At 54.8% G+C, this 13569-nt stretch overlaps 1 protein-coding gene across 1 annotated transcript; it reads right to left on the reverse strand.

Moving 5' to 3' along the window:
* Window positions 1-482: 482 nt before the first annotated feature.
* On the reverse strand, window positions 483-9508 carry RHCG (Rh family C glycoprotein). Its single transcript, XM_075159507.1, has 10 exons — window positions 9298-9508; window positions 5781-5967; window positions 5163-5313; window positions 4254-4401; window positions 3692-3858; window positions 2584-2721; window positions 2092-2228; window positions 1439-1563; window positions 994-1067; window positions 483-791 (listed from the first exon to the last, which is right to left on the reverse strand). The coding sequence occupies exons 1-10, from the start codon at window positions 9506-9508 to the stop codon at window positions 726-728; spliced, it is 1404 nt and encodes a 467-aa protein (XP_075015608.1). The 3' UTR covers window positions 483-725.
* Between the last annotated feature and the right edge of the window lie 4061 nt (window positions 9509-13569).

A 13569-nucleotide genomic window follows, 5' to 3' on the forward strand; every position in this document is an offset into this window, starting at 1 on the left:
CTCCCAAGGAGCTGATGGAGGCCTCAGTAGAGCAGTTGAGAAGGTGATGGTGGAGGCATGTAAAAGTGTAGCCAGACTCAAAGCTGGCCCTTATCCAGGCCTCGGATGGCAGCGTGAGCACGGCGACAGCCACTGCACCCCACACCCCCCCTCCCCCAAAAAGCACCAGCCCAGGCTGTGCTTCCCACAGAGGCTTTCCCCCCGCCATGGAAAGCCTGCCTGCTGCCTCCAGCTGCTCTATTTTAAGGTACCAGGTCTGAAGCCAAGCGTCTCCACAGCCTGCGCTATCCCCGCGTTGCCATCGCTCGTGCATCTGCTGCGGCCCCCGGGCACCGGCAGCGTCCCAGCGCCTGCGCTTTACCCCCAGCAGCCAAGGGCTCTCCCAGGAGCTGCTCTATGCCGCCAGCGGGAGAGACGGGGTCTGGGGGACATCCCGTCCTGCTCCACTACTCACACAAGGGAGCACAGGCCTGGAAAGAAGAACACGTTTTTATTTTATTCACAACAGCTTGTTACAAAAGCGGGAGAGAAGGGCCAGGCCGGGTGCCTCGTCGCCATGGGGAGAAAATGAGCCTTCGCTCCCCCCCAGGAGTGGGGCCCGGTGTCCTGTGGTGGAGGAAGAGGCGGTGGGGGCAGCCCCGCGGGCGGGAAGATGGCGGGCAGCCCCGCCGGCCCCCTGAGGAGGCAGCGTCCTTGGCGGGGGGCGGCGGAGGGCTGTGGGCGGCTCAGGGCGAGGCGGGCTTGTCGGGGTTGTGCATGTGGTACACGTCGCTCTCCTCGTCCTCCGGCACCTGCGGCGCGGCACAGCCCCCTCAGCGCCGCGCCACAGCCCCCTCAGCGCCGCGCCACAGCGGCCGCGCACGCCGCAGGGCGACAGCGCCATCTTGTGCCTCCCGCCCCACTCCGCCCCGCTCCCGCCGCCGGCCTCGACCCCACACCCCGCCTCAGCGCCTCGGCCCGCGGCCGGGCCAGCCCGCCCGCCCCCCGCCTCACCTCCCAATAAATGTCGTCCTCAAAGCAGTTCTCGGCGGCGGGGTCACCCCAGACGGGCAGCTTCAGGATGGCCCCTGGAAGCAGCCGGGCAGGGCGGTGGGCAGGGGGCCATAATGCGTGTGGGATGCAGGTGGGGTGTGGATGGCCGGAGTCCACCCGTCGCGGCAGCAAAGGGGGGAAACGCAGCCCTGGCACAGTGCTTGGTGTCCATCCCCCCGCTTTTCTCCAAACCCATTTGAGCTTGCTCCCCCCTTGGCTCCCTGGTTTCCCCGGCTCCTGTGGGCTTTGGGGTGGTACCGCTGCAGGGCATCCCAATGCGAGCAAGCCAGGGGCTGCAACCCTCGCAATGCAAGCGGGAAGGACGCATCCAGCCACAGAAGGACACCTCCATTTCAGCCACAGGCTGTACTCAACCCGCCCCTCTCTGTGCTCCCCTCCTGCTTACCCACAAGGGCCCCCCCGGCGAAAGCCATCAGCAGAGACACTACAATGCCGGCTGCCTGGAACCCTCCTTGGACACTGGCTGTCCGCGTCCGGTACGTGCCAGTGAAGTCAAACGCCTTGATAAACCTGCCGAGGGCAGAAATGGCGAGGATTGCTCCTGGCAGGAGATCTTCCCTGGCTCTGGAGGAGCCGTATGGCCCTGCTCCCTCAGGGACTCCTCCCTAGCCCCATCCCTCTTCTGCAACGGACCAGGAGAGTGTCGCAATGACACAAAACACCGCTCCTTCCTTCTCCTCTGGCCCCTGGCAAAGCTTTACCTAGGAGGAGCGCAATATATAAACATTTCTTTTGTATTTCAGACCTTCAGCCTTACCTGACCCCCCAAAACAATGCAGGAATGGAGGGAGGAGCACTTCCCCGCCCACCGTGCCCCAAAATAATGCCAAGGAGCTGGGTTATGGCTCACTTTTTGAGGCCACCAGAAGTCAGCTGAAAGAGATGAGTCTTTTACACTTCAGTAAGCCTGACACAGTCAGTTGAAGGGGAAAGGGACAACCCTGGACAATTAACAAGGGCTGTTAATTACTCCTTGCTCCCAGCCCAAGGACCCCCAGGTAAAATCTATTCTCAGGGAAGATTTTCAAGCTGTCTTACCCTTCCTTTCCATATACATCCTCCGTGGCTGCAGCTGCAGTGACGGCCCCCACAATGCCCCCAATAAGGCCCGGCATGGCGTGGAGGTTGTGGATGCCACATGTGTCCTGGATGTGCAACCTGGATTCCAAAAAAGGCTGAGGAGAAGGGAGGTACAGAAAGATCAGGGACGTGAGCGCAGCCCTGGAAAGGATTAGTTCCTTCCGTGGAGGACTGGGATAAGCAGAGAAGGAAGAGTGATATTGTGTCTCATTTAAATGCTAAGGGCTCGTAGACAAAGATGTGAGCCAAGCTCAAGATAAATAACAACATATCCTCCAAACGCTCTCCTGTTGGGAGACTGAACCTTCCTGAGCATTTTGGGGCAGTAAATGGAGTCAGAAGTGCATCTATGTAAGGGATGGTGGAAAGCAGGAACCCTCAAAGAGAAGTGAATCCATTTCTGGTCTCCTTAGCAGGAGTAGGGCTGCAGACCCCTAGAGCAGCACTCACCGTGAGGTAGACATACCCCACTGTGGACACGATGCCACAGATGAACCCGACAATGAGGGATCCGTATGGAGTTAGCATCATCTCCGCGCTGGTGCCCACGGCCACGCCACCCGCCAGCGTTGCGTTCTGGATGTGGACCTGCAGAAGTAACCACCCTGTCTTGGCACTTTGGGGAGATTGCAATTGCTCAGGGATGGTGCAAATGGTAAAGCGGGAGAATCAAGTTCTGAAAATACTTCGAGAGGAAATATCAGGGCCCATTTTCCTGCTTGTTGGTGAAAAACAAGAGAACAGGCAGCCTCTATCTGTAGCACAGGTGCACATAGACTCCCACTCCCTGTACCACACACATTCTTTGCATCCACAAATCTGGGTGGGGAGTTGTGATGAGATGGAAATTGTCTCACCCATGTGTCACACAAGCTCCGCTGTCACAGAGACATGTGTCACCCACACACATAACACGTACAAGTCAGCCCCCCGATTGCTCACGAGCTGCTGCGCAGGCCCTGCTCAGAGAGCGCTGCCAAACATGGCTCTGCAACATGCCCATCAGTAGCTCTCCAGACAGAGCAAGTCCAGTCCCTGCTGTGGCTTAGGTCCACCACGTGCAGGGCATCACCCTGCACCTCAAGCACTGCAGGACTCGCTTTCCGCGTCCGGTACGTGCCAGTGAAGTCAAACGCCTTGATAAACCTGCCGAGGGCAGAAATGGCGACTGCCCAAAGGCAGTCGAAGGTGTGAATGGTCATGGAGCCACCCGCGTCCCTAACCTGCAGCCATGGGAAAACAGAGGTTTGCTTCTGCAATCACCACTCATTCTGGAGCTGAGGTCTGGTTTGCATCGTGCCCAGCTTCTCTGCCCATGCATCCTTCCAGCCTGCACTCAGTCATGGGGAGAGGTGGACAAAAATGCTTTGGTCCTGCTATCTATCCTGCTGTTTATTCAATAAAACCTCTGGGTTTCTGCCTAGATGCTGGTTGCACCATCATGCCCTGAAACCTAGTATCAGTTCAGCAAAGGACAAGTGCCAATCGTTTCCTGGACCCTTGATCCACCTCATTACAAGTCCCCTGGGCAGCACAGGGCTCTCTGCTCCCAGCTTACCATGTCAAGCTTGCCTTTCTTCTGCAGCATGCTGGAGAAGGCCATTGTGGTGAGGACACAAGCAGCCAGCGAGCAGTACGTGTTAATGGCAGCCCGGTGCTGGGCATCCCCGTGCTCAGAAATTGCCGAGTTAAAACTAGGCCAGTACATCCATAGATACAGGGTACCTGGTGGGATGGGGAGAAGGGGATGAAGAAGAGAAAGGGAAAAGAGAGAATACAGGGATTGAAAAAAACTCTGAAGAAGATCTTTCTGCACAGGGGGAAGTTAAATCCCGTAGTCCTGCTGCCCCAGAGCTGCACCCCCCATGATGGGACCAGCATCAGGAGGGGCTGGCAGAGAGGGGGAACCAAAACGCGTCCTTGTCTTCCCAGGCACCATCTCAGCCCAGCCACTGATGAAGGGAGCTGAGTAGCTCTGCAAGGTGGAAGACCGGGATACAGAGCTTCTCAGCCCCAGATCCTGGTTTCAGTTTGATTTTCCCAGAGACACAGGAGGGACTAGCCCTCTGCAGCCGAGTGGTCTGCATGTACCAGTGCCCCTGAGGCGGGGGCTGACTCACCGATCATAGCGAAGAGGTCGGAGTGGTACACGGAGCCCTGCTTGTCCTTACTTTGCTCCAGGTTGGGTCTGTATAGGATGCGTGTCACTGTGAGGCCAAAGTAGGCTCCGAAGGTGTGAATGGTCATGGAGCCACCCGCGTCCCTAACCTGCAGCCATGGGAAAACAGAGGTTTGCTTCTGCAATCACCACTCATTCTGGAGCTGAGGTCTGGTTTGCATCGTGCCCAGCTTGTCTGCCCATGCATCCTTCCAGCCTGCACTCAGTCATGGGGAGAGGTGGACAAAAATGCTTTGGTCCTGCTATCTATCCCGCTCATTTGGTCCCGTGCATGGTTCCTCTTAGCTTCCCCTTGGAAGGCATCGAATCAGACGGGAATTTCTGACCTGCCCTAATGGCAAGTGGGTTACAGTGATAGCCAGGTTGGCTCCCATGTGCACTCAGGTCTTCTGGGAGCTCCTTTGCTTCCCAGCCCCCAAGCCCTCTCTTGGAGGGCAAGAACCCTGCCTCCCTCAGCAGACATCTTGTCCTCTTTGCCACTTGATTTCCTTCTACAACGCCCATATTCTAGCAGGGAAAACAGATGAGAGGAAAATCTCAGGCACGAAGCAAATGACTTTGCTAAGACTCCCTGTCTGCCTCGGGAGCCGCAGTGAAGGGACACAGTGCTCTTGAATTGCCAAGCTTGTGTGTAAAACTCTGGGAGATCTCCCCTCTCAGGGAAGTACCCCCCACTGACCCCCTCTTTTCTAATCTGTCTACTTTTTCTGCATTTCAAATTCTGCATTCATTCTTGCATTCCAAATGCTTATGAAGGCAGTGGCTTGGTGGAGCCATAGCAAAGGGGGACAATTTGGAGAGACGTGGAGAGGAAGGAGCAGAACCAAGTGGGTGTTGCCTAAAGCCTTACATGAAGCAGGTTGAGGAGGATGTACTCGTTCACTGCGAAGAGCGTGACTTGAAACAAAGTCAGGACGAGGAGCTGTATGGGGCTGGTTTTGCCCAGGATGGCCCCAAAGGCAATGCACACAGAACCCACACAGAAATCAGCATTGATCAGGCTGGAAAAAGGGAAGGATAATTGTGGTTTAATGAGGAAATACTCTTCTGTAACTCACCCTCACCCACCCCCAGGTCTAGCGATCCCACCTGAAGACAAATAGGTGATTAGAGGCCAGCCATGGATTTCCCACTGACCTTTCTCCCATTCTGACATACTGTCCAGGAAAGGTGCTTCCCCCCAAATTATTTAAATAATGTGGATTATGTATGTTCTCAGCACCGGCGTCCATGCTTGGGACTAAGTGTACTCGTCTCACATTTCCCTTTGAGCAGTACCACCATAATGGCAAGTACCTTTGGGCTCAAAGGTAGAAAGCAAGTGGAGGTATGCAGAGGGAAGACGACATTTTAGACTTGTTTGCACGTAACAGAGGGACAGGCGCTGCCAGCTGCTTGGCTCCTGTCCCAGCTCTTCCACTGGCCAGTCAAGAGGTGGCATCCCAGAGCCCATCTATCTCCTCCTTACTTCTCCACTCCAATGAGGATCTTCCCGCTCTTGAAAGAGTGGAACCAGCCTTGCATCAGGAGAGCCCACTGGATCCCAAAGGCAGCAAGGAGAAAATTGAAACCCACGGCTCCAAATCCATAACGCTTGAGGAATGTCATGAGGAAGCCAAATCCCACAAAGATCATCACGTGGACGTCCTGGAAAGCTGTGCAGAGGGAAGGGACTGTCAGCTCTTTAGGGAAGGCGAGTGCCATTTGAAATCGGTGGTGAAAGGAAACTAACCACATCAGTGGCAGTAGGGGGGAAATTCAAGAGAAAATGTGTGTTTATCCCATGTCCCCACATTTCTAAGTCTGAAAATGTCTCTCAGCTTTCAGAAACTGGCTTTTGGTTAAAAGGCTCAGTCTTGAAAGTAAGAAGTGTTTATTAAAACCTGCGTGCAAGAGAAGATCGGAGACTAATGGAGTGTACAAAGGAAAACATTTTTGTATTCAGATTGTTTTTTCCCCTTTTGTAAAAAATTTAGAAAATGTCATGTAAAATGAACAGTGAAGTTTTGTTAAAAACACATGAATGGTCATTTTGGGTAGGTCCATCCTATGCAGGGTCCCGGTGATGGCTCAGAGCAATAAAAGTACACGAACAAGGGAAGTTTACAAATACATTTTTAAATGCTGCTGAAATCAGTGGCAAAATACCCTTGAGACCAGGATCCCACCTTGTGAGATTTTGAGTGCTTAAACCAGAGAGACCCAGTTCTTCCCACAAATGCTCAGACCTGCTAACTCGAGCCCCTCAGATGCCCTTCCCCGGGGGAAACCAAACCTGTGTGAACCTCTTGAAAGAACTTCTCGGTGCAGTAAACCCGCTGTACTTTTTAATGCTGCACATTTCTATCAGATAAGCATCGCTTTGCAATTAAGTGAGGTGAAACACTGCATACTTACAAATTGAACCATGCAAACCCTCACACTGGAGGCCACTCTGCCCATGAAAAGAGCTGGGTTCCCCTGCCGGGAGACTCCCACCAGCAAACCCACACTGTAGAACAGGTAAACACAGCATCGATGGAGCTACGCCAGCAAGTTCTGCATTATGCAGCGCACAAACCATTATAGCCACTATAACCAGCAACGTCTGTGCACCCCAGAGAAGGCATAAGCTCAGGGCAAAGGAAATTCAGTGACTGAGAATCTGCTCTACCCCGAACCTGTGCTGAAATCCAGCAGCCCCAGATCCGCTCCTGCAGGGAGAGTGGGATTGTATCTGCTGCTTCGACTAAGGGCTGGGTGAGGTTTTGGGTGAGGTGTGGCTCTGCAGAAGCCTTGGCTTTTGTCCTTCGGTGCTTTACAAGATCTTGCAACTTGTATAAGGACAAGCATTTGGACAGGCTCCAGCAATGTAGTGCCATGTTGCAGGGACAGGTTAATCTGCTTGTTTTTAAAAATGCCCCCCATGCCTATGAAATCACTCGTTAAAAAAGGAAGGAGACAAGATCTGCAGCTGGCACTGTTCAGCAGAGGTCACTTCAAATGCACTTCTCCACATGTCCTAAGAACCAGTCTTTCTAACTCTGGTTTTACCATACAATGACATAGACTTTCTCTCTGCAGCTGTATTTATTCTCCCTACCTTTCTTCTCCAGTGTAAGCAGCACAATACACAGCTAGAATTATCTGCCATTTGCATTATATATTCCCACTTTCATCGTAAAAGCAGAAATACACAGGTCAGAGTTAAAGCTGCGGACTGTGAGGATCCCCACTGTGTGTTAGACCCTGTACAAACCCAGGCGGAAGAGCAGGTCTTTCTTCAAACTGCACCCAGCCTAATGCCTTTTTCTAACCCTTGCATTTGTTCTCCCTTGGGAAGAATAATGTTGGCATCACTCAGAGGCAGCCCAGGCACTGCCATGCCCTAAAGGTTTTGTGACCCTGCTTTTGCGGGAGGACAATTGCCATCACTATTGAGAGGAAGTGTTTGGGCTTTGGGAATGCTGCTTGTGCCGAAGAATCTAATTTCTTTTCCGTACGGAGCAGAGGAGTCACCCATTAGGGAATATCAATGTGTGATTCAAAATGAGAAGGAATTGTCACACTGACTGGACCTGGCAATGGGCACCACTGACACAACCGTGCATAAGCTTCCCTCTGCCTGCCTTCCCAACCGCCTCTGGGCTTGGAGGACTTGTCAGTTTGTCACTCCTATCCCACTGCCATTGCGGACAGGTCCTATGGACAGCAGTGGTCGCAGACACGTTAATACAAATGATCCTCGGGTGTTCAACCATCACACTGTCTTCTGAGCAGTGCTGGATGGACACAGGGATCAAAATGCCAGGGCTCGGTCGCCTTGCCATGTTTGTCCATCTTTGCAGAGATAGAATATTTCTGATTAGATAATGGAGAAAAAACATCTGTGCTTTTGGGCACGTGAGCCCTTCCTCAGGTCTGAAACAGAAATGTAATTCAAAGCTAAACTGAGCTAAGCAGTTGCTCTTAGGTTGATTTAGTTGTGTTGAATCCATGAGGGGGAATATTTGGCACTGTGGAGCAGGAGCGGGATATGAGGACAGAAGAGATGTTACGTCCTTAGCTCCTACAAGCTCCTTCTTGGACCCCTGATGTCCTCTCAGCACATCAGTGACAAGAGCAGCCCTCGGGCATTGCTGCTGCTTCACGCCGACCTGCGTGGGGTTAGTCCCAATGGCAGATCTCGAGGGAGAGCCCAGGGCAGCCACGGCTGTAGACTAACTCGGAGGCTGGCTGAGCAGCGGGTTTCTGTAAGCAAATCCTTTTCTGAACTAGCTAATCCTCAGCAGCTACAGGTTTCTATAGCTCCTTTGATTTAGCAGGTGTTTTTAATGGAAATGTTCTAAATAGATGCATGACTCAGGCCTGTTGCTTCCTTGGAAACAATTGCCTACAGAAGCAGCCTGTTCTGAACGGCTCACAAGGATGACCAGCCCTGGAGACCAAAGCTGGCCAAAGGCACTGCCTGGCCAGAAGGGCTTTAACCTGAATAATTCCCGTGGGAATATGATGCAGTGACCCAAGAGTCCTGGGAACCTGGCAGGTTGGGAGGACACCGGCACCGAAATGCCAGTAGCTAAAGGGTAATTTACTAGTGAGGGGGAGGATGTAGGAAGGGGAGGAAGATGTCACAGGATCTCGACAGCCGTTCCTCCGTATGCACAGAAAAGCTTGCTCTGATCCAAAGCCGAGGGAGGGGGCAGCAAACCGAAACTTGCAGGGTGCTGGGAACACGTCAGCCCTATTCCTGGAAACAAGACGTCATGTACTGGTGTCACGGTACCCTGCTGACAAAGCCCCAAGAGCACTGGAAGGCCATGAGGCTTTTCTCTTGCTCTTTGGTGTGCCCCAAACCAGCCTCAAGGCAAGAGCCCGACTTTCCAGCAATCGGTGGAGACGTCCCCTCTGACAGGCTCTGCCATGGGATGGGATGCGATGGGTTGGGATGGGATGGATGGGATGGGGACCAGCCAGCACCAGGACTAGGCTTCCCAAATACTCACACGGGTATCGGAAGTAGAAATCGTTCTCTATGTCGCTGGTCAGGTTCATCTCTCGCTTCTCTTCCTCCCAGTGCGCGTCAGCTTCAGGGCCAAAGCGCACGAAGACCCCAAAGAGGACGATCATGGCCACCTCCCAGAGGAGGCATACGAGCGGGAGCCGCCAGCGCATATACGTGTTCTTCGCCATCCCCTGGTGCCTCGGCCGCTCCATCCGCAGGGATCCCCGGCAGCCCAGCAGACCGTGTAAACCTGTGTCCCCCCGCGCGCGGCCAAGGCAGGCGACATATATAGGTTGGAGAGGGTGAGGTGGGGCCCAGGGAGGTGCCTGCGTCAGGATCACATTTCAGAGCACGGGAGCTTCGGCAGGCTTGCTCCCCTCGCCCTCCTTCCTCCCGGGGAGGAGGGACAGGTCTCCGCACCTTTTCTCCGAGCAGCTCGAGCACCTCTGAGCACTGCCTCCCCGGGGACGAGTAGACGTGGAGGCCAGTGCAAGTGGGGAGTGGAGCCCGGGCGTCCTGCCCCCTGCTCTGCCCGGCCCCACACCCCTTCCCTTCCCCTTGCAGCAGCACCCTGACCACCACCGCCCCCAGCGCCCTCCCTCCCTGCGCTGGGTGCTCCCCTCACCACCCTCCCGGCTCTGCAAGCACCCTTCCCCAGCTGGCACTGAGAGTGAAGGCAGGGTGCCCCTCACTCCAGCTTTTAGCTGTTCCCCCCCCGTCTTGCGGGGCACAGCAGCAGCCCCAGCAGACTCTTCACCTCGGGGTGAGACCATCCTGCTCCTTGCTTTGTAAAGTGCATCCGGACAGTCGACCGCACCGTGCGAGTCAGGGTGGAGGTGAGCGGGGACAGGCTTGCCACCCCGTGCAGGGCAACTCCCAGAGCCTCTCAGGCAACAACAAACTGCCACGGGGGCCCGTTTCCTCCCGGGAGCCTCTGTCCTGTATGTGGAGATGGCAGGGACACAGCCCTGGTGCAGTGGGGGTCTGCCTGGGGCTGCCCACCCCTCCTCAGAGCAGCTGGCTCTCTTTGAGAGCAAATGGGGCTGAGCCCAGGGGCCATGCTCCCTTCTGATGACCAGCAGAAGATGAGCTGTGGGGCCTCCCCACATCCCTGCCAAGGCAGCCTGAGTCACTGGGTGCGGGTCCCACTGTGGGACAGTCTCAGGAGGAAGAGGAAGATATATCCTTCAAACCAAATGCCAAGATCCTGCATGCATGCACAGACGTGCAACGGCCCTGACAAGGCTGCCATATATCTATAAGGATGTAGAAGTGACACATGTCCCATCATTTCCCGGAGTGATTTACCCAGCGCATCCTCCCATCAAGACAAGCCGGGCTGGGGCTGCATGAACCAGGGCGGTACTCTGAGATGGTGCTGGAGATGGGGCTGGAGACCTCAGACCTGCAGCCTAAATGTCCCCTCCTCTGATATGGGGCTTCCTTTAATTAATAAATGTAAACACAATGCTCCTTTCTTCCCATGGTTTTGAACCATGTGCTCTTTCCCCAAAGAGCTGGGTGAGACCTCCAAGCAGATCCCAGCTCCTTCCTCTGCCTGCAGATCCCCGAGATGCCTGTCAGTCTTCAAGAGATGAAAGACTGCAGCCCAGGCAATCTGCCCACATTTGCTGATGGCATCTAATTGTGGCCCGCAGGCTGAGCAAGAAGCACTGATTTCTGCGTTGATTAGGCAACAATTTGAGTTTATTATTTTTTTTTTGTTTGCTTTCTTCTCAAAATGACAGATGGCAGAGAAATCCTGTGGATGGTCTTGAAGTGACTGACAGCCACACAAAAACATTCTCCAACCTTATTTGGGCCCCGTGCAGGCAGCAGGGCAGAGGTAGCTTTGGAAAGAGCCGGGCAGATGCAGCTCAGGAGCACTTCTGTATGGCAGAGGAACCAGCTAGTGATCCAGACACACCAGGGAGGGTCCGCTGGGAGTAAGGCAGCAAGTGAACCCAGACAGCAAGTGAACGTCAGACCATGGGAGAGCATCAGGGTGCAGACTCCTTCCCACAGCCCCAGGGGAGCACTGGGAGGTGGGGTCGCAAACCAGTGCTGTGCTTGGCAAGGGTCCAGACCAGCACCCCTCCACTCTTGTCCATGCTGGAGCTGAGGAAAAGGGAACCCCATCTGCCCAGCCCTTCACTCTGCATGAGCAGAGCTTCAGCCGGCTTTGGCTGGCCTGGGGTCACTCGGTGGGGACACCTAAAGCAAGTCGATGTTGTTGTTGTCCTAAGGACAGGTGCTCCCTCGAGCGATGCTGCCCAGGGCCCACCCACTATGTTTTTGGGTCTCCCATTACACATGGTTTCTGCAGGGCGGTCTCAGCTGTACGCACCAGGAAAGAAGGGATATCCAGCTAGAAGGAAGCTGAAATCCCTAAACAATACCTGACCCCTAATTGCTAGAAGCAGTGTTGATAGTTGCATGTTCTCCTGCCAGCTACGTGATAGGACCAGTCTTCAGCCCTACCCTAGAGCAGCTCTTAGACACCTTGAGAAAGGCAACTCAGAGACACAGAGGAACATTTTATAACACAAGGGAACTTGCTAAGGCCTGGAAGCGTAGCCACCAGCAGTTATGCTCTGCGGTTACCCTTTAGCAGAAGAAACCAAACTGCAGAGCTTTTCTAATCCATGGTCTCACTGAAATGGCAGCATCCCCAGAAAAGCAGCTTGCAAAGCCCTTGCACAGCCCAGGAGGCAGCGGCTCTGTCCCACCTGCTGTCCCCAGCCCCTCTCCTCTGCGTCCAGAGGCCGAGGACAAAGGCTAATAGCTTTTCCGCTGGCCAGATAGTCTCACCTTGCTGCACTGCCTCGCGCTGCTCCTCCTTATCGACCTGCAGATCAGCACTTTGCCACTGCAGTCCCATCGGAGCCGGCATGCTCCGTTGGCTGCCCACGCTGTGAGAGCCCATTAAAGGACCAGCTTCTCTCCAGGCTTCTTTGCAGGGCCAAGGTAACGCTGGAAAGGCTGACAGGGCCGTGCCAGCACAGGCGCCTGCAGCGATGCAGGCAGAGCCCTTCCTACGGTGGGTTAGACCCAATCCTTTGCATCCATCCTACAAGGTACCTAACTGCGTGGCAGGATGCATGGGGCAGATTTCACCATGCCCCAGTCACAAATATCAAGCTGCTTAAAAGCCCTGTTGGAAACTCCACGCCGGTGTGAGCCAGCGCCGTGCCCGCTGGAGGCAACGCTTGCCTGCTCCCCCACTGAATTTGGCCCATCACGTCCAGTGCCCGTACGAGCGGCAAGGTTTGCCAAAAAAATCAGTGGGATGATGCTGGGGGAAGAGGGGCAGGTATGTTTGTCCTTCTGCTCTGGAGACGTGGGACTAGGGCTGGCAGCGGTCAGGTCTCAGTTGCCTTGGGAAGGCTCTGGATGAGGGTTGTACTGTACTGGTCCCAGCTGGGTCTCTCCCAGTTTCTCACTTTTACGAGCACTAAAAATACTTGAGAGATGTAAAAACAAAATCTAAAGCGCACAGAAATCCCTCCCTCTTGCCTCGAGGCCTCGGGGCGGCTTCACCCTGGAGAGGAGGGAATGGGGGCTCCTTGGGTCACTGTGAACTGTCTCAGCAGATCTTATCACAGCTACCGCGGGGCCAGGGCGCTGTGCCAGCTCCGAGAGGTGGCCGCAAAGCCAAGCACCCCGGGGGTCTGGAGGCGCCCAGGGGAGGGCAGAGCTGGAAGCACCATCTCCACTGCAGTGTTGCGGGCGCTGTCTTGACAGTCCTTGGCTGCTTATCCTCGCCTTTCCCTCCTTTATCTCCTGGCAGCTCCAAGGATTCACTGGAGTGAGGAGAACAGGTAAAACCAGGCAATACCAGAACTTCTCCTGGGGGGCACGTGAGGCTGGGCTAGCCCACACGCAGCAGGCAGTGATCCTTGGCTCCTGACTGGATTTACGCTGGAGCTCATGCTGGCTTGCCTAGCTCACTGGCGAGCAGAAGGGAGGCAGATCAAATTCTCTTCCATTCAGACAGAGAACCGAAGAATGTGCCTCCCCAGGAGGCACCAGTGACCTCTCATGTCACGCCAGGGCCAAGCCACCCCAGGACTACACCCAGGCCAAGTCACCTCTGAGGACTTTAACGCCCAAGAAGCAGAGCCAACCCTTCCTTTCCTGCAGCTCCCTCCCTTCTCAGACGACTGCCTGGAGATCCACCAAGGAGCCCTTTGCCCAGCTTGACTTGCTCTCCAGAAGTAGTGGGCAAAGCAGCAGCAGCCACTACCAGTAGCCTTTGGGCATGTGGGGTGGA

The sequence above is a fragment of the Calonectris borealis genome, chromosome 11 (genome assembly GCF_964195595.1).
Source record: "Calonectris borealis chromosome 11, bCalBor7.hap1.2, whole genome shotgun sequence".
Taxonomy (NCBI): Eukaryota; Metazoa; Chordata; class Aves; order Procellariiformes; family Procellariidae; genus Calonectris; species Calonectris borealis.

What these genes read in the sequence shown, in the direction of transcription:
- RHCG (XM_075159507.1), bottom strand. Translation starts at nt 9,508, where the DNA reads ATGGAGCGGCCGAGGCACCAGGGGATGGCGAAGAACACGTATATGCGC. An exon ending in CGCCGGGGGGGCCCTTGTGG is followed by an intron (nt 1,068 to 1,438) that starts GTAAGCAGGAGG and finishes GGCTGCTTCCAG; the next exon opens with GGGCCATCCTGAAGCTGCCC. An exon ending in AGGACGACATTTATTGGGAG is followed by an intron (nt 792 to 993) that starts GTGAGGCGGGGG and finishes GCCGCGCCGCAG; the next exon opens with GTGCCGGAGGACGAGGAGAG.